This window comes from Nyctibius grandis, chromosome 15 (genome assembly GCF_013368605.1).
Source record: "Nyctibius grandis isolate bNycGra1 chromosome 15, bNycGra1.pri, whole genome shotgun sequence".
NCBI lineage: Eukaryota > Metazoa > Chordata > Aves > Nyctibiiformes > Nyctibiidae > Nyctibius > Nyctibius grandis.
This window is the reverse complement of record NC_090672.1, coordinates 12653492-12670461: the sequence shown is the minus strand read 5'-3', so window position 1 is coordinate 12670461 and position 16970 is coordinate 12653492. Positions and strand designations below refer to the sequence as shown.

The window sequence follows — 16970 nt, the reverse complement described above, 5'->3', positions numbered from 1 at the left end:
TTCTTCTCCTTGATAGCCCTGTAATCTCGCTGCTCCAGCTTTCTTCCATCTTCACTCATTTTCCTTCTGTTTGTTCTCTAGTCCCTCCCCGTGGGGTTAAGCCCTTTGAAGTAATGTCTTTTTTAGTGTCAAGCATCTCTTCAGTGCCATAGAAGTTTTATAATAGCCATTAAAGAGAATATAACCTGCATTTTTTTGGATGCTTTTAGGTATGACATACGCAGCAAAAGGATACTTTGATGCTCTGGTTAAGATGGGAGAGTTGGCCAGTGAAAGCCAAGGATCTAAAGAACTGGGTAAGTCACCGATTTATTGCTAAATGGGGTTGCAGGCCAGAGCAGGCTCTGAGCACAGGAATGAAACCAGATTTTTTGCTGTTGATGGGGGTAACAAGCTCAACGTGGAGCTGATCCTGTCTCATGCGGATGGTAAAAGTGTCTCTGTATTAACTGTTAACGGAGCTCCAAAAACCCTATTCTTAGTGTCAGGATTTTGGGGCACGGACGGGGTTCGATGTGGCCCCTCTCCCAGCTCCCCCCAGGGATGCTGCAGCCTCTCGTTAAGGCTGTTCTGGGGCTGAGATGGGCTTTGGTCTCTGCCTGTGCAGCCCCAGGTGAACTCCTCCTCCTCCTCCCAGTCCCTCCTGTGGGATCCCTCACTGCATCGCAGTGCTGGGATGTGGCAAACCGTCCTCGTTAACGCCATCTCTCTGGGGAGGTCAATTAGCAGAGAAGAGGTTGAGCTGAAATGACTCTAAAGGCTGACGAAGCACCGAGTAAACAGCCCCTCGGAGGGGCCAGGCTTTGGGTTCGCCGTGGTGCGTTCGGTGTCAGGCACCGCTTACCCCCAGCCACGCACAGCTCCTGGCTGCAGCTGAATTTTGATGGGGAAGCAGAAAGTGTCTATGGAAACCGACTCCATCGCTTGGGTTTGGGCTGCCTGTAGCGATCTGCTCCTGCTTAATAAAACAAAAGAGCCTTGTGTGCAATGCACGCAGTGCCTGAGGTTGTGAAGGCTGCGCAGACCTTACTAAGGGCTTCCTCTTTGCCTCTGTGTGGGTGGAAGATGCAGCAGCTCCGTCCTCCTGGTAGTAAAAGCTTGGGAAAGCCTTATCAGAGGCTGCTGAGCTGTGCGAGGGCAGGAGCTGGGGACTGCAAACCTGCCTCCCCTTCAGAGCAGCTCCGGGCTTTGCTCGCACTTAAAACCCGGCTTTGGCGTGTCCTGGGGGTACTCGCTCCTCGCCGAAGGACGGCGGTTTGGCAGCGGGGCCTCTGTGCCCTCCCGCAGGCGCTCGGCGTGTGGCTGGAGGATTTTGGGGTTGGTTTAAAACACCTCCCAGTTACTTCGCCTTCCATTGGTGGCGTGAGCACGTCTGAAGGAGGATCCCAGCAGCTCCTGCTCAGCCCCGAGCCCTGACGAGCCGCTGCCCCTCAGACCTCTCGCTCTGTTGATCTCGCTGATATTTATTGTGGCAGCTGCTCTGCCTGGAAGAAAGTTAAAGATAAAATTTCTGGCTGTGGTTTGCTGGAGCTGATAACAGCCGGGGACACACCCCCCCTCCCCGCGGGGTGAAAAATGCCACTGATAACCCTGGGGTCTGGGTTGTGTCATCCCTTACTGGAGGCAGCAGCAAATGGCTGCTCAGCTCCCTTGGATGCTACTCAAAAGGATGTTTCTTTGGCCCCCCTCGAAAACTAGGCCATGGCAAAGTCATGGGAAGGGGTTTTCTTCTCCAGGGAGCGGGGCCGGAGGCAGGTTCAGCCAGGCTGGGGGGGTGCTGGGATGCTGGGGCCGGGCTGCTTGGGGCTGAACAGCACCTGTGGGAAAACTCCTCCAGGGCTGGAGGTGGATGTTGTGGAGTGGCTGGTTTTCTCAAAGGTCCTCGTGAATTAGTGAAGGCTGCTCTGACTGAAGCACGGTGCTATGAAAGTGATTAGTCTTCCATCGTTGAGCTGAAATGAGCCTCTGGTAGACGGTGACTTTCTTGTGATACGCAATTTGCACAATAAAATCAGGACCGGTGGCACCTTTGTCATGTGCTGCGGAGCTGTTTGGTGTCAGTGGAGGATGCTGGGTTTCAGGGGTGTTAAACAACCTCCTTATGGCTTTTAAAACGCTGATGAGCATCACGGAGGGATGTGGGGTAGAACCATCTCCACTGGAGATTGGGGCTGGGCACAGAGCCTGGTCCTCACTGCTGGTCCTCAGTCTGGCCTGGCCCTTGGCGGCAGCGTGGTTCAGAGCCTTGTGCTGCTCAGGGGAGAGGGATTAACCTGTTAATTGGATTAGCAGTTGTTTTGGGTGGACGCTTCCCGCAGCAGCGGAGATGCAGATATAGATCCCACCAATGTCAAAGGTCGTTGTAGTGTTCGATGTGTGATTGGGGACCACCGAGCTGGTGGTGGTCGTGGTGCCCCGTGTCCCCTGGGGACCTGCTGGAGCAGCGCCTAGAAAACCAAACCTGAATCAGGGAAATATTTCCCTGTGGGGAGTGACTTGCTGTCCCTGCAGTGAGGTCCCTCTGCCCGTGGAGACCAGCTCCAGGGTGGGAGAGCAGCGGTCATCTTGCTTGATCTTGCTTAAAATTGGACTTAATGATGCACGTAGTGGCTTGTGGGTAACAGCTTTGCACGGGTGGAGAAGGGATGCTCTGGGCCTGCGTTTCCACCGGCTGAGAGGCCTCATTTGCCAGAGAAATTGTTCCAGAAATTCAGGGCTGAGCCTCCAAGCTGTGCAGTTCCCTCAGGGAAGGGACCTGTAGGAATGGGCTTGCCAAAGGTGCACAGACACAAGAAATACCTCTTAAAGACTGCTGCCCACCTCCGGAGGGGCTCAGCTGCCTCTTCGGTGCCTTCACATCTTCTGGTTAGCTCAGCCTGCCGTGGCAGCAGGCTTGTTCTCTCCGACCTGCGTCTGGGTAAGTGAAGTGGAGGTTGTTAAATGAGCATCTGCGAAGAGCGTGTTGCCTGGCTGGAGTTTCTAACACGTAGCAGCTGTGTGTAATGCTTGGATTTCACCTTCATCTTCCAGGCTGCCTACCTGCTGCGTGCCCGGGCACCGCGCCCGGGACGAGCTCCCGCAGGGATGCCCCATCCTTTCGGGAGGGACGGAGGGGCCACGTGTGTGTCCGTGGGCTGGTTTCTGCCATCCATCGGCTGTGCTGGGAGCTTGGCAGACCTTAGGAGGGGGCAGAGCTGCTTGTGTGGCCACCCCCAGCTCCTGGAGGCATTCGCTGCCCGTCCTGGCACTGCTGGCGTGCGGGATGGATCGGTTCATGTGGGTCTGAGCCGGGCGGCTCCAGGCTGGTGCAGGGAGGTCTGTGCAGTCGTGTCCTCCTGTGCCACCCATAGAGCTGCTGCCAGAGCAGTTGGGTGCTGGTCTGTACGACATGACACGGTCTGTACGCACCCGGGGGTGGCTGTTGGGAAGCGCAGGGCGTCGCAGGTCACCCGGATCTCTAATCTGTCCACGGTAAAAGTGCCAATGGCACCTGCTCAGCCTGAGGGAGCCGATCCCTGGAAATGTGTCGCTGAACTTGCCTGAGTCAGGGTGCCCGGGGAAGCTTTTGCTTTTTTCTTTACCTTGTCAATAAATAAATTAAAAATGTCTTAAGCTTGGCCGAGCCGGGTTGAAGCAGAGGCTGCAGACGAGAGCTGATCATTATGATGCTGATGAGTCGCTAATGTAACATCAACAAATCAGGTACCGTAGTTTGGGGCTGTGATAAGTGAAACCTTTCTGAAGAGGAAATAGATGAATCAGCGCAGAGGAGCTGATTGTTTCCCCACACTCGTATCCTTCCCGCTGCGCACGCACGGATCTTCCCTTGAGTTGCCTCGCGATTGAATGTCAGAGCTGATCAAGTCAGAGCTGATCAAGTCAGAGCCGCCGTGTCTGGATGTGGCGTTGGGCTGCGAAGTGCTTCTTGCCGTGGCTGGAGGGCTTGTCTGTGGCGTGTGCTGTGTCTGAACTTGGATCAAGAGACTTTAATATGAGGGAAGAGGAAAAAGACTGCCAAAGTTTTCAGTAGCGAGCTTCTGCCTTGAATCTGGCTTGATGAGATCTCCAGCACGTGACGTGACTTTCTCTTCTCAGCAAGGGTCATTAGACATGGGAAGGGGCTGCCCAGGGAGGTGGTGGAGGCACCATCTCTGGAGGGGTTTAAGACAAGACTGGCCATGGCACTTAGTGCCATGGTCTAGTTGCCATGGTGGTGTCAGGGCAATGGTTGGACTTGATGATCCCAGAGGGCTCTTCCAACCTCATTGATTCTGGGATTCTGTGACGTGACGTGCGAGCAGAGTTACTCCCCGTTTGCAGGACGGGGGAGGCGGCCGCGGGGATGTCCCCGAGCTGTGTCCGTGGGAGCTGGGGGGCGGCCGCCACGCTTGGTGCCCGTTACGGTGGTCAGTGCTGCAGCTGGTGGAAAGCAAGAGGTGTGAAACTGGGCAGCCCACAGTGCTGGGAGGGGAACTGGTGACCACTGGGCTGAGCCCTGCTCTGCCGCGTGCGGGGCAGGGGCTCACCCTGGAGCAATCCCTGGGTGTAATGTGCACAAGGCTGATGCTCTCCACCCCACTCCTCCAAAAGAACCCAAACCGCTGGAGCTCTCCTGTCCAGCAGGCGCCTTTGCCCAGCACAGTCTGCGAGGAGTGGGATGGTGCCTGTGTGGGAGCGGTGCCTGGTGCAGGGACCTCCTGGCCCCTTCTCCTCCAGGCACCCGCTGCGGTCGCACCTCCGCCTGCCCAGGGAACCTGCTGGCACAGGCACGTCCCCTCCCTGCGTTCAACTGCTCGCTTGGCATCAAAGGATTCAGCTAACAGCGTTTAACCAGCCATTGAAAAGCAGATTACTTTCTTCCTCTCATGCTTCAGGAGCTCAGGCAGTTTGCCCTGTTACTGTCTGTTGCTTTTTCTCATTAATGAGCTAATATTCCTTCTCTGCCAACTTGGTTACTCCCCTTGATGGCACCGTCACCTTTCCAGGTCTCCCTTAACACAAAGGCACAGGGAGAAGCCCAGCACAGTGTCGGGGTGGAGGAGCTGAGCCCCTGGACTCCTCAGTTCATCGTTTCACGCTCTTTATTTGGGATCTGAATCTCCAGAGCCAAGTGATCTGGATGGTGAGCGATGTCGACAGTGCTGCATCCTCTGTCTTACAGGAGCGAGGAGTGATGCTGATGAGGATGCAATGGTGTTTGCTTGTCAAAGCATCCCTGATGCTGGTGGCAGCGGGAGACGGTGGCCAGTGGCCATGGGACTGGCTCCCTGGCAAAGCCACCAGCTCCCGCTGCCCTTGCAGGACAAGCTTGGTTGCTTCAGCCCTGCACAAGCATCAACATGTTCTGGCTTGGAGCAGTTTGGCTCCCTCACCGATGCATTTTTTTACTAAAAATGGCTCGTACCTAGCTCGAGAGGGGGAGAAAAAAAATAAAAAATCCTTAGGCTCTGAAAACTCAAAAGCCAAACGGTGTGAGATACCCGAATGTTGGGGGTTCCTGTGGCTCTGCCTTCTGGAGGGGCAGCTGGGCTCTGCGCGGGGCCGAGAGCGAGGGGAGGGATGTGGAACAACCTGTTTGCTGGTTCCTGGCGGGGTGTGGTGTAGGGAAGGGCCCACAATAGCCCCTATAGTTCTCCCCGAGCGATACTGTGAGTCAGACGGACGCAAATAGCAGCTCCTCCTCGCCTGGTTGGGCTTTGCAGCGCGGCAGGAAGGTGTGCGAGCCCGGCGCGGGCAGGTGGAACCCTTGGCTGTGCTTTTGCCCTTCCCCAGCTTTATTTTTTGCCTCTGGGCTTAGGCGAGAGGCTTCACCTTGGGTGTCTTGACCTGTAGGATGTGCGTTTTGGCAGCGAGGCCGGTGCGCTCGCACGCTGTGTACAATTTACACCGTGACCCGCGTGCCTGCCCTGCTCTCTGCCCTCCACCGTGTTTAACTCACAAACACCCCTGGGCAGCGATGCGGAGCGCCCGTGGCGTGGGCCGGGGTGTGCCGCGGTATCTGCCGTCAGCGCGATGCCACGGATCCTCTCCCCAGCCAGGGCGTGAAATATTTTGGCTTCCCAGCTGCCGCGGTGCCTCTGAGTCACGGCTTCACGTCCTCCCCGCTGCCGCGCGGGGTGAGGCTGGGTGGTTTCAGGGTGAAGTGTCTGTTGGTGTCTGACAAGGTCTGTGGCTGTTTTGTGGTGGCAAAGCAGCTCGTGGTGCGGGGGTTGCGGTGTGTGTGAATTCACCCCGCGCTGCAGCTATTTTAGGGGATTTCGGTCAAATCCTGCTGCTGCCCCGCGCGGGCTCCCGGTGATGGCAGAGGCCACGGGGAGCCTGGAGCTGGTTCCTTCGGCTCCGGGGGAAGCTCTCGTGCCTCCTTCCTGGCGTCCAGCCGCCTTCCTGTGCCGCGTGGTGCTCGCCCTGGGCTGCTCTCGGTGCTGGGCTGGGCAAAGGGCAAAGCAAACCAACCGTGGTGGGCACGGGGGCATGCAGAGCAGCCTGCAGTGGGAAAGGCTCCGCTCCGCTGCCCGCTTTGATGTGGGGCTGAAACGCCCCGTGCTCTCGCCGAGCCAAGGGGGTGGTGGTGGAGGAGAAAGTCTGAACAACAAGATGCGTATCTCTGTCGTGGGAGTTGCACCTCCCCGGCCGTGGGAACCGGTTCCTTCCCTGGGTGAGGAATGGGGGCAGAGCCCTGTGTCCCGGCGCAGGGAGCTGGGTGTACCCGGTGCGGGGTTTGGGGCTGTGTGTGTTATTACTGGGTGCCCTGGGCCCTGCTCTCGGGGTGGGGGCTGTTGGAGTGAGTCCAGAGGAGGCCACGGGTGCTCAGAGGGCTGGAGCACTTCTCCTATGAAGACAGGCTGAGAGAGTTGGGGCTGTTCAGCCTGGAGAAGAGAAGGCTCCGGGGAGACCTTCTAGCACCTTCCAGTGCCTGAAGGGGCTACAGGAAAGCTGGAGAGGGGCTTTTGACAAGGGCTTGGAGTGACAGGACGAGGGGAATGGTTTTAAACTGAAAGAGGGGAGATTGAGATGAGATCTGAGGAAGAAATTCTTTACTGTGAGGGTGGTGAGACCCTGGCCCAGGTTGCCCAGAGAAGCTGTGGCTGCCCCCTCCCTGGCAGTGTTCAAGGCCAGGTTGGATGGGGCTTGGAGCAACCTGGTCTGGTGGAAGGTGTCCCTGCCCATGGCAGCGGGGTGGGAACTGGATGGGCTTTAAGGTCCCTTCCAACCCAAATCATCCTGTGATTCTATGGGCTGGGAGCTCAGCACCAGAAAGCCCTTGGCCAGCCCCGCACCAGCTTTCTCAGCCGGGGTTTCCACGCCGGCCCAGCGGGAAGTGAAATGGAGAGGGGGTGGTGCGAGCTTTGGAAATAATAAGCGAGCCACCCTTGCATTGATGTGCTCTGAGAAAGCGATCTCAGCCGAGCGACGGCGTCACGTCGCTGCCTCCTCGCAGGGGGGGTTGAGCACTTCCCACGATTGAGCTGCCGCAGCCCGACCGGGAGCGATTTCCTGGCGGACCCGCGGCGCCGACCCCGTGCCCACACCAAGCCCTTCGCCGCAGACGTGTGTGACTGCCATGGCCGCTGCTCACTTGGCGTGGGCACCGGGGGCTGCCCCGCTTTGTTCGGCACCTCACGAAGCAGAAATCTGGGCACACGGGTCCCTCCCGGTCACCTCCTCGCTTTGTATCACGTCGAGGAGCCAAGCGGGGGGCACAGAGGGGGGGACAGTGGCCCCGGTGCCGTTCTGTTACTGCATCAACCCGTGGCCAAGGGGGCTGGTGCCACCAAGGGCGAAAAGGGATCAGATTTTAATGTTTGCAGAAGGTTTTGGGACACGGTGTATGGTGCAAAGTACGAATTGTTTCAGCCACGAGAGCAAAGACCTGTTGGGCCAGGCTGTGTCCGACCGGCCGGCGGTGTTGGCATGTGGCCCGTGGGCCGGGGACGGGCTGACCGAGGTGGGCTGGGGCTGGGCCAGCCTCTGCCATCCGCTGCTGTGCTGAACGAGGGTCCCGGGGGTTCCCATGCACTGGTGAGATGCTGGTTTGGCTCATGCCGATCTCGCTGAGGTTTGACTCTGTGTCCTCCGCTGAGGACTCGTGTTTTCCTCCACCCTCTCAACACACCAAACCCACAGCGTTTGCTGCTGGAGCAGGACAGGAGTGAGCAGCCCCGTGTGGACACAAACCTGGGCTCTGTGTGTCTCCGGTGCGTGCCGGGGAGGGGGGACCCACCATCGGGTGGGATTGGGGCTGTGCCATCCCCATCCCCAGCGGGTTTCCAGGCTCGTCCCTGCCAGGAGCCACCACCTCCACCTTGAGTAGCCTCGGGAGCGTCGCACCACCTCCCCCAACACGTTGTCCTGGGGCTGGGGTCCCCTTCGCATCGCATTTCCCACCCCTGAGGTTGCCGTTCTCTCATTTAAAACTCCACGTACGTTTTTATGGGCTGCACGTTTGGGGCTTTGAGTTATCCCGGGCGCTGCGCTGCTTTTTCTGGGATGGGACACGGGGTGCTGCTGCCCTTTGCAGAGCCCCTGCGGGTGTCGGGGGGCTCCCAGCCACCGCCGGCTGCGGGACCTGCTGGGGCTGAGTCCTGAGACTCAGCGTGGGCTCCCGCAGCTCCTGTGTGTCTGGAGCCTGGGCTGAGGCAGGACACTGCCCTTCCTCCCAGGAAAGGCGCGCTGGGTGTGTGTGGCGTGAGGAATTCTGCGTTTGAAAAGAAAAATTAAAGGAAGAGACAAAGCAGAGCTGGGATCCCTCGGCCGTGGGCAGCCGTTCGTGGGACTGAGCTTCCCACCCCAGTTATTAGCGCAGCATCTCGTCTCCATCTGCTCCTTCAGTATCTGGGCTGTGAATCGGGTCAGGATGAGGGACCTTTCTTCATCCCATCATCTCTGGCTCCTTTGTCACATCCCTGCGGCCAGGCTAAGGGCTGGCACGGGTAGAGCCGTGCCGTAGCTGGGGTGGCTGATGGCACCGTGGGTCACGGGCAGGGCTGCCCCTGGGTGCTGGGGTCCCGCTGCTGCCTGTCCTTGTTTCCCTTCATGCTACACAAGAACGTGTCTTTGTCCAACTGTCTCGGATGAACATCTGCTCACCTACAGCTCCCCGAAGATGGGCACCAGGGGTACTCCAGGAGCACCCTTGGGTCTGACTGTGGACCCCTCCCTGCTAGTGGGGCTGCCTGCCCCAGCCCGGGGTGTCCCCCCAGACTCAGCACCTCAAGCCCCCTCCCTGCGTCTTGTCCTTGCAGGAGATGTGCTCTTCCAGATGGCAGAAGTCCACAGGCAGATCCAGAACCAGCTGGAGGAGATGGTGAGTGCCCCAGCCCGGGCATGCCGGGCTCTCTGCCGGTGTTGGAGCCGAGCAAAATGGTTTTCCATGTTTTGACCGGGTGACACCAGCCCCTCTGAAGGGGATTTGCTGAGCTGCAAAGGGTCTGGTCAGCTTGGGCACCTGCTTCTGCCCTGCTGGGTCCCTCTCTGAGCGTCTGTCTGTCCCTCACTCTGCTTGGGCTGCACAGCCCCGCTCCCCGGGCAGCATTCGCAAGGAACCGTGTTTTCTTTCTGCCCACAGCTCAAGTCCTTCCACAACGAGCTCCTGACGCAGCTGGAGCAGAAGGTGGAGCTGGACTCCCGGTACCTGAGCGTGAGTTACGGACGGGCGCAGTCGGGTGTCTCCGTGTCCTGTTCCTGCTGCCCCCTCACCCCACTCCCTGCTCGGGGGCCAGTTGTGCCTGGCACTGCTCATGCCCCTGGTTACAGACGGGTCCCATCACTGTGCACAGAACAGCGTTTCCCCCGGTGTCAGACTATTCCTGCCCCTGTTTGCTCTCCGGGCCATGGGGATCCTTCTTCTCCGGGGGGGTCTGCTTGCTTCTGCCAACCCTCGGCAGCAGGAGCCGCGGCCAGGGCAGGGCTTTGGCTTCAGCTGCTCAGAGCTTTCTCCTGTCACACCCAGGCTGCGCTGAAAAAGTACCAGACAGAGCAAAGGAGCAAGGGGGACTCGCTGGACAAGTGCCAGGCGGAGCTGAAGAAACTTCGGAAGAAGAGTCAAGGCAGCAAAAACCCCCAGAAGTACTCGGACAAGGAGCTGCAGGTAGGAGCCCGGGCAGGGGGGGACGAGCATCTCGTCCTCGTGCCGGCGTGGGGGGGAACGAGCATCTCGTCCTCGTGCCGGGCAGCGGGTGCCGGGTACCACGTGCCAGGGGTGGCCTGGCTCTTGCAAGCGTTTGGGTAAGCCTTGCTGCTTTCTTCAGGGCGCAGCAGCACTCAGGGTGGGCTGTGGGAGGTGTGGATAGGGAGGGGGCAGCAGTTTGTCTCGTGGCCACCCCGGGGGAGGACGGTGCAGAGGGGGGGCTGCGAGCTCCGCCGACGGCAGGCGTTGTGCTGGGCGGCGCGGTGGTGACTAACCCTGCGCCATCCTCTGCTCCTTTGCTTAATGAATGAACCCAAAAAGATCATTAATTTCTGTTGTGCCAGATCCATCTTCCTCTGGATGGTGTTTTGCTTAAATATTTTCTGTGCCTGCTGGCGGGGCGCCCCCTCCCCCAGGCTGCCGGGGCGGGCCGGGGGCGGCGGCGGTGAATCACCGCGGTGTGATCGCGGCGTGGGCTCGCTCACCGACCACGCGCCCGTTGCTAATCGGGTCCCGGCTGCGCGGGGCTGGGGTCCCTCAGCACCTGCCCGGGTGGGTTGTGCTGTGGGATGGGCACGTTTTGGAGGTCAAGGTGTTGGGATTCCCTGTGGGGAGGGAGTCGGGGTTGGCGTCTCGGTGAGGAGCATCCAGGGCTGGTGCCGACAGTGCTGGGGGAGTGGGATGTGCCGTGGGGCTGCGGCACCCGGGTCACTGATGCCTTCGTGGCAGGAGTTTGGGTCTTCTGAAGTCTGCAACCTTTGGTTTGAGCTTCACCTGGAGCAGGGCTGAACATGGGAAACCTTAACGAGAGGTTGATGCACCCATCTGCAAACCCTCTCCAGCTGGGGGGCTCCTGGTTGGCTGGAGGTCCTCGTTGGCTGGAGGTCCTCGTGGTGCCACTCAAGTTAAGGCTGTTGACCAGTTGCAGCACGAGTAGTACCTTGAAAAGGGGAAGATGAACCCTGAAGCCAGAAATGACCTAGTCTTGTCTCTGAGGCATGAGTGCGTTGTGCTGGGACCAGGATCTGTTCTTCGGCTGCCACTGGCCGGTGATGTGGGAATGATCCGTGTGTGCTGAAGGGGATCTAAACGTCGGTGGCACTTCGGGTGGTGTTTGTCCCACACCAGAGTCGGAGGAGGAGAAAAATCTGTCCCAGTGCTTGGCTTTATCCACCTGGGAGATGAGCGACGGTTTGGTGCCGTGGTGGGGATGGGGTAGCCCTGTTAGCACGGCCACTTCGGGCAGGGAAACAGGATCAGGCTTTCATGCTCTTAATCTTTCGGCAGTGAGTATTTAGGAAGTGCTTATCTCTGAAAAAGCCTTACGGTGGCTTTTGAGCTTAAAGAGCTGCGAGGCTGCTCAACTGCTCGCTGCTTTTTTTCCCCCCCTAGATCAAAATACAAAGTTAAATGGCTGAGTTCAGCCAAGAGGGCGGGTTTCCCCCTGTTCTCTGCTGAGTTTTCCCTCTGTTCTCTGCTGGCTGTGGTGCTGGTGTTGCCTTTCAACAGAAAAAGAGGGTGTTTTGGGCAGCCCCTGATGCTGTCCTTACCTTTGCCTGGGCATTGGAGAGCGGGGGGGATTGCTGCAAGGGGGGGTCCAGCATGGAGCTGCGTGGGTGTTGGTACCAGCCCGAGGAGGGAGCCTTGGGCTGGGCTTAGTGAAACCAGGTTTAGTGATCCAGGAGCATCTGCAGAGCTGCTGGTGTCACACCATGGGGTTGTAAAATCCCTGATGGCCTCCTCGGAGTCTGCTGAAGGCACCTTGCAGGAAGCTGAAGACTTCATCAGGCTGGTGCCGGGGGACCACACACCCATCAGACAACAACTGGATGGAGCTCCTCTGATGGGCTGTTGCAGATGACTTATCTCGGACTGGGAGGAGCTGCTGGGGATGGAGGTGTCCTGGTAGCTACATCCATCATCTCCTTCGATAAAGCAAGAACATCTTACTCCTCTTTTGAAGACTCATCCAGTTAAGCCGCTGCAGCAGTCAGCAGCCAGGAGCCTGGTGCTCTGTCGTGATTTCTCTTTGTGTTTAATACTACGGGAAGCAGAATTGCTCCTTTCTGCCTTGTCACCGCTTGTTGAGTGGCCACATCTTGTCATCGCCTGTGAGTGAGGTGGGTGGGTGAGATGACCACTGTGGGAGAGGCAGAGACGTGCTCCTTCGAGGAGCTCCGGGACGTGGTTCCTGTAGCATCATCTGGCTGTGCTGAGGTGAGAGGAGGTTTGGGGCTGTTCAGGCTCTGGTTTGACGGGTGGCAGAGGACAGCCCTCACCTGGGCCAGGGTAGCAGCATGGCTTGGGCTCCGTGCTCTGCTAGATTGACCAGAAAGCCCAGTGAAACAACCCAAACAACTCACCTGTGAGTCTCCAGTTCAGATTTTCTCCCTTTATAAAGCAGAAATAAATGCTGACATTCAGCAGGCACTGCACACAACTAATCATCTTGTGGCTGGTGAGCAGTAGCTGCGGGAAGATGGAGGTTGAGGAGGTCTGCTTGGGATGCGGCGTGATGCTCAGGGACGCTTGCAGGAGGCTTCTCCTGAGCTTCATCAGCCACTTTTTGCATGGAGAGAGCTGACCCAGGGCTGTCTGCAAGTCCCATGTCATCTGGCTGCTGTCTTTTGTGCTTGTTTTGTGAAATTTAATAGATGAGGATGGGCACCACGGGATTGAAAGGGCTGAGGATTTAAAACACCTTGTGGTTTGCAGTAAGGACGACTCAGGTAGCTTAAAAGCAGCTCAAAGCACAATTATGCTGCAGGAGTGATTTTCCATCTCCAGAGCTTTGTCTGTCATGGTCAAGAGAAGCTGCGGTTGTGGGTTGTTGCTGCTGAATGTCGCAGTAACGCCAGGCTTTTTGTTCCCCGTGAATCAGTCCAGAGCTTTTGTTATTCATGAGCAATGAAAGCTGAGACACTGAGCTGCCTCAAATGTCTCATCTTAGTTATGTAGGTACTGAGGGTTTTTTGACCTGTGTTGAAAACCCGGAGGATAAACCAATTCCATTCACTCCATGTCTTTTATGAAGAAGAACGAAAACAATATTAAGATTAAACAATGACCAAGGAAGCTAAACTGTTGTAACTTCATTAAATGCTGGTTATGATCAAGCCGTGAAATCAAGGTCACGATGGGTTTGGGACCTTGATTGAATCAGCAGCTCAACAATGAAGTTAGGTTGGTTCAAACTATTTATCAAATCATATTAGTGCTGCAAGCAACTGGGTTTCTCCATCGGGCTGAGACGACACTGACGGTAATTCAGGCTGAAGAGCGGAGCTGGAGCTGGCTGTTTGTGCTGAAGCAAACTCTCCTCCAGCCCTGCAGAGCCAGGCTTTGCTGGGCTGGGGGCGGTGGGCTGAGCTCAGCTCCTGCCCGGGTGTCCTCTGCTTGCCCACACCTCCACCTGCTCCTCTGGGGATGTTGTATGCCCCTGTGCCAAATAACCTGGGGGGGGTGATAAACTGTTGTAATTGAAACCTCATTTTGATATTCCCATCAGGAGGAATAATTTTTAGGTGTAGGTCGAGAAGCTCCATCTGATGAGGAGTTTGCACAAACCAGGTTACAAGGGCTTATGTAAAAGTCAAATAGGGAAGAATTATGTAAAAGCCCAGTGGCTGCAGGTAACTAGATAACTCTGCACCAGGGTCCTTCTTGCCATCCTGACTCGGGCAGCACCAACCTGAGCATTCACACAGCTCCGAGGTGTTACCTGCTCATGTCTCAGGATCTTACCAGGGAGCTCATCCCTTGGGGTATTTTTTACCTCTATTTTTACTCTGTAATCAGCTGTGAACTCGCATGCTGGCGATGTTGTCCCCTCTTAGCGTGGGGCTGTAGCCCTGAGCGTCTGGGGACGCTTTGGGGGTCGGTGGGGTTTCAGCACCCCTCGCTCTGGCCGGGCACGGGACCCTCCTCTCCCCAGGCACGGTGCTGCGAGAGCCCTACACTGAAGCAGCTTTTTCAGCCTTGGTGGCCTGTGAGTGCTTGTGAAAGAGGCAGCACCGGGAGGAGGGTGGTCTCCATGTCCTTGCTGTAGCTGGGGTGGGCTTGCTCAGCCGCCGGGGCTGGCAGCGTCCCTTCCACCCCGGGAGAGCTACAGGCTCCAGCCCAAAGCGTGGCTTCCCGAAACCAGCTCTGCAAATCTATAAGCAGCTGCTATGCATACACAAAACCAGAGTTAAAACTTCTTTTCCTCTGGGCTGAGGTGCCTCGAATAGCTCTTGTGGGAAGCTGGTCCCTCAGTCCCCGTGCCTGCGCAGTCCCCGTGGCTGGTGAGCGTTTTGGTACCCAGCCTTGTGCATTGAGCCATTGATCCGGGGCATCCTGGTATTGAGGGACTGTTTTAAGCAGCTGCCCACAAAACCCCCGCGCAGGAGGCTGGAGAAGGCGCTTGCTGTGGGTTTGCTCTCTGTAAATTTTATGTAATATCACATGTGTGTGTGTGGTTGGTGCTTTATAGGAGCAGCAACAGGATGAGGCTGATGCCCTGATAAACAGATGTGTGAGACAGGCCACGTAACGAGGGGAGACAGCCCTTCTCGGGCTGGTGTCCCTGGAGCAGCACAGCTGTCGGGGTTGTGCTCCCCGGGGTCTGCTCTGTGGGTTATTTCACCTCTGATAACCATCAGCACCGCAGTGGCCGCAGCATCGCGGAGGGGGGTGATGGAGCTGGCGGGCGCTGGGAGACCTTCCCTGGCTGGCGATGCCAGTGCTCGTGCAGGGCAGGGGGAGTTTGTCTTTGCCCCGGGGACGGTGCTGGTTGTTTTCCTCAGTTTGGCTGTATACCATGGCAGGTTTTCAGCTGTTTCTCCATGAGACTATTCGACAGCTTAGATGCTCTTCCTCTGCTAATCAGCCTAACTTCTTCCTTATTTTATCCCATTACTTTCTAACTGTTCTCCCTTGTGGTTCCCTAAATAAATCCTCCCTTCTCCTGGAGTTTGCTCCTTCTGGGTATTTCAGCCTGCCCCATGGCTCCAGCACAGCTCACAGTCCTCTGTTCCCCTCTTCCCTTTGTCTCTTCTCCCTGCTGCTCTGTGCCACTGTCCCTCCCTGGGACGAGAGCCAGTGCGGAGCCACGGTCCTCTCCCCATCATCGCTCCCGATGCCGAACTAATTTTTGAACTAATTTTTTTCCAGTAAGGCCGGGTTGTTATTAAATGCTTGACCGAAGTTCAGTGATGATGGTGCTGTTTCACCTGCACTAACCACACGGATGGTGGCACGTTGAAAAGGACTCGAGTTTTGACACTTGTCGGATGCTTTTTCATCTTCACACACCTAGCTGCCAGGTGTTGGGAAGATGTTAGCGTGAGCCTTTGCGTGCCCTGGCTTTTCTGTGCCAGAATGGGGGGGCTTTGCAGCACTGTGTTCCCTCTTTCATGTTTTCTTGTTCCTAATTCACTGTCTGACCCACTGGGGTACCTTGGTCTGGCTTCTGCGTGGAGGTTGCCCAGCTGGGGCTGGACCAAGCGTGGCCGGGCTTTGCTCCAGCATCCTCAGGCAGCCAGGAGGGAGCTGGGGGGTCCCTGGCTGAGCCCCCCCCGGGCTGCCGGGACCAGGCTCCCCCTCCCCGGGACTGCTGCTTGCCTGGGCCAGGCGGGAGCCCTGGCTCTGCTGGCTCCCGGCCGGAGCCACGGCAGCATCTTAAACCGAACCCTTCCCCGTCTGCGCCCAGCGCCGCGTGCTGACATTGCTAATTAGGTCAGCAGCTCCTGGTGAATTGGCAGTCGATGTGTTGAGGTGGGGGGGGGGGCACGGGGGAGTTATTTGAGGTCTCTCCAGCCTAGAAACCCAGAAAAGGTTTCTGGAGCTGTTGGGTGGCTCCGGCGCGTGCTCTGGCTTTCGGCACGGCCGTGACCACGGCGAGAGCTGCCCTGGCTGGCTCCCTGCCCCCTCGGCTCACAAGTGGGAGTGTTTTTCCTCCTTTAAACTGGGAATTTTATTTAGACGATGATTTTATTTAGCTTCAAATCTGAATTTGAAGCTGACAACCTAAATCAAGGTCTGGATTTAAAATGCAGCGCTCGAGCGGTACGTGCTTGTCGGTGAGGTCTTGGGGAGGACGCTGCCGAGCCCGAGCACGCTGGGGAGGCACCTTCCCCAGGCCCTGTGCCAGCTGTGAGGTTGTGCCAAGCTGAGAAACGTGTTGGCTGAGGGTCAAAATGTGGGATGGCTTCAGGATCCCCCAGTCCCTGGGGAAAGGAGCCGTGAGCCCGACGGGCACTTGGCTGCAGGTAAAGCCCCGCTCACCGATTAAAGATGGTGCTTCTCCTTGGCATCTAGTAGTGAGGTCTTACATCTTGCTTTGCTTGTTATTTTTTTCCCCCCCTGTGCTTCTGGCCTATTTAACAAGGTTTTTGTTTAAATTGCCTTTCTCTGCATTATTTGAAAGCCCGTTGTCATTTTGAGCAAATCCGAGGTGAAAGCTGTCTAGTGAACAAGAAGTGCCGCTCGCCATTTTGTAATGTAATAACGTGTAAAAATCAAGGCTCTGAATAAATCAGTGGCACATCAGGAGCATTTACATAAAGTATATAAAGTGCTGAGAATACTAAATTTAGAGCACAGGCTCGCCGCTTGCAGATCGACATGTTCTAACCGGCTGCAGCCATTAAGACAAGCTTTGCTGTAGCGAAATAATTAAGAGTACGCTTGCAAAACGAGATTGAGATCGGGGCTGTAAATAAGGCTTTAACTTGAGTGCTTAAGTCATGGTCAAAACCAAAAATCTAACGTTGTGAAGGTTTTTAGGAAGCGTTTCCCCCGTGTCGTGGTGTTGGGAAGCGGAGCTGGCTCTTGCCCACCCGCTGCCCGGCTTGGGTTGACCTGG

At 57.0% G+C, this 16970-nt stretch overlaps 1 protein-coding gene across 6 annotated transcripts in view; it reads left to right on the top strand.

Annotated features, from left to right (window-relative positions):
* BAIAP2 (BAR/IMD domain containing adaptor protein 2) overlaps positions 1–16970 on the top strand; it is a 40226-nt gene that overhangs the window by 9381 nt on the left and 13875 nt on the right. For all 6 annotated transcript variants that reach the window (XM_068413034.1, XM_068413031.1, XM_068413036.1 and 3 more), the window contains exons 3-6: positions 210–296; positions 9243–9304; positions 9566–9637; positions 9950–10087. In XM_068413034.1, the coding sequence (XP_068269135.1) occupies positions 210–296; positions 9243–9304; positions 9566–9637; positions 9950–10087 (359 nt within the window). The remainder of the gene's footprint in view (positions 1–209; positions 297–9242; positions 9305–9565; positions 9638–9949; positions 10088–16970) is intronic.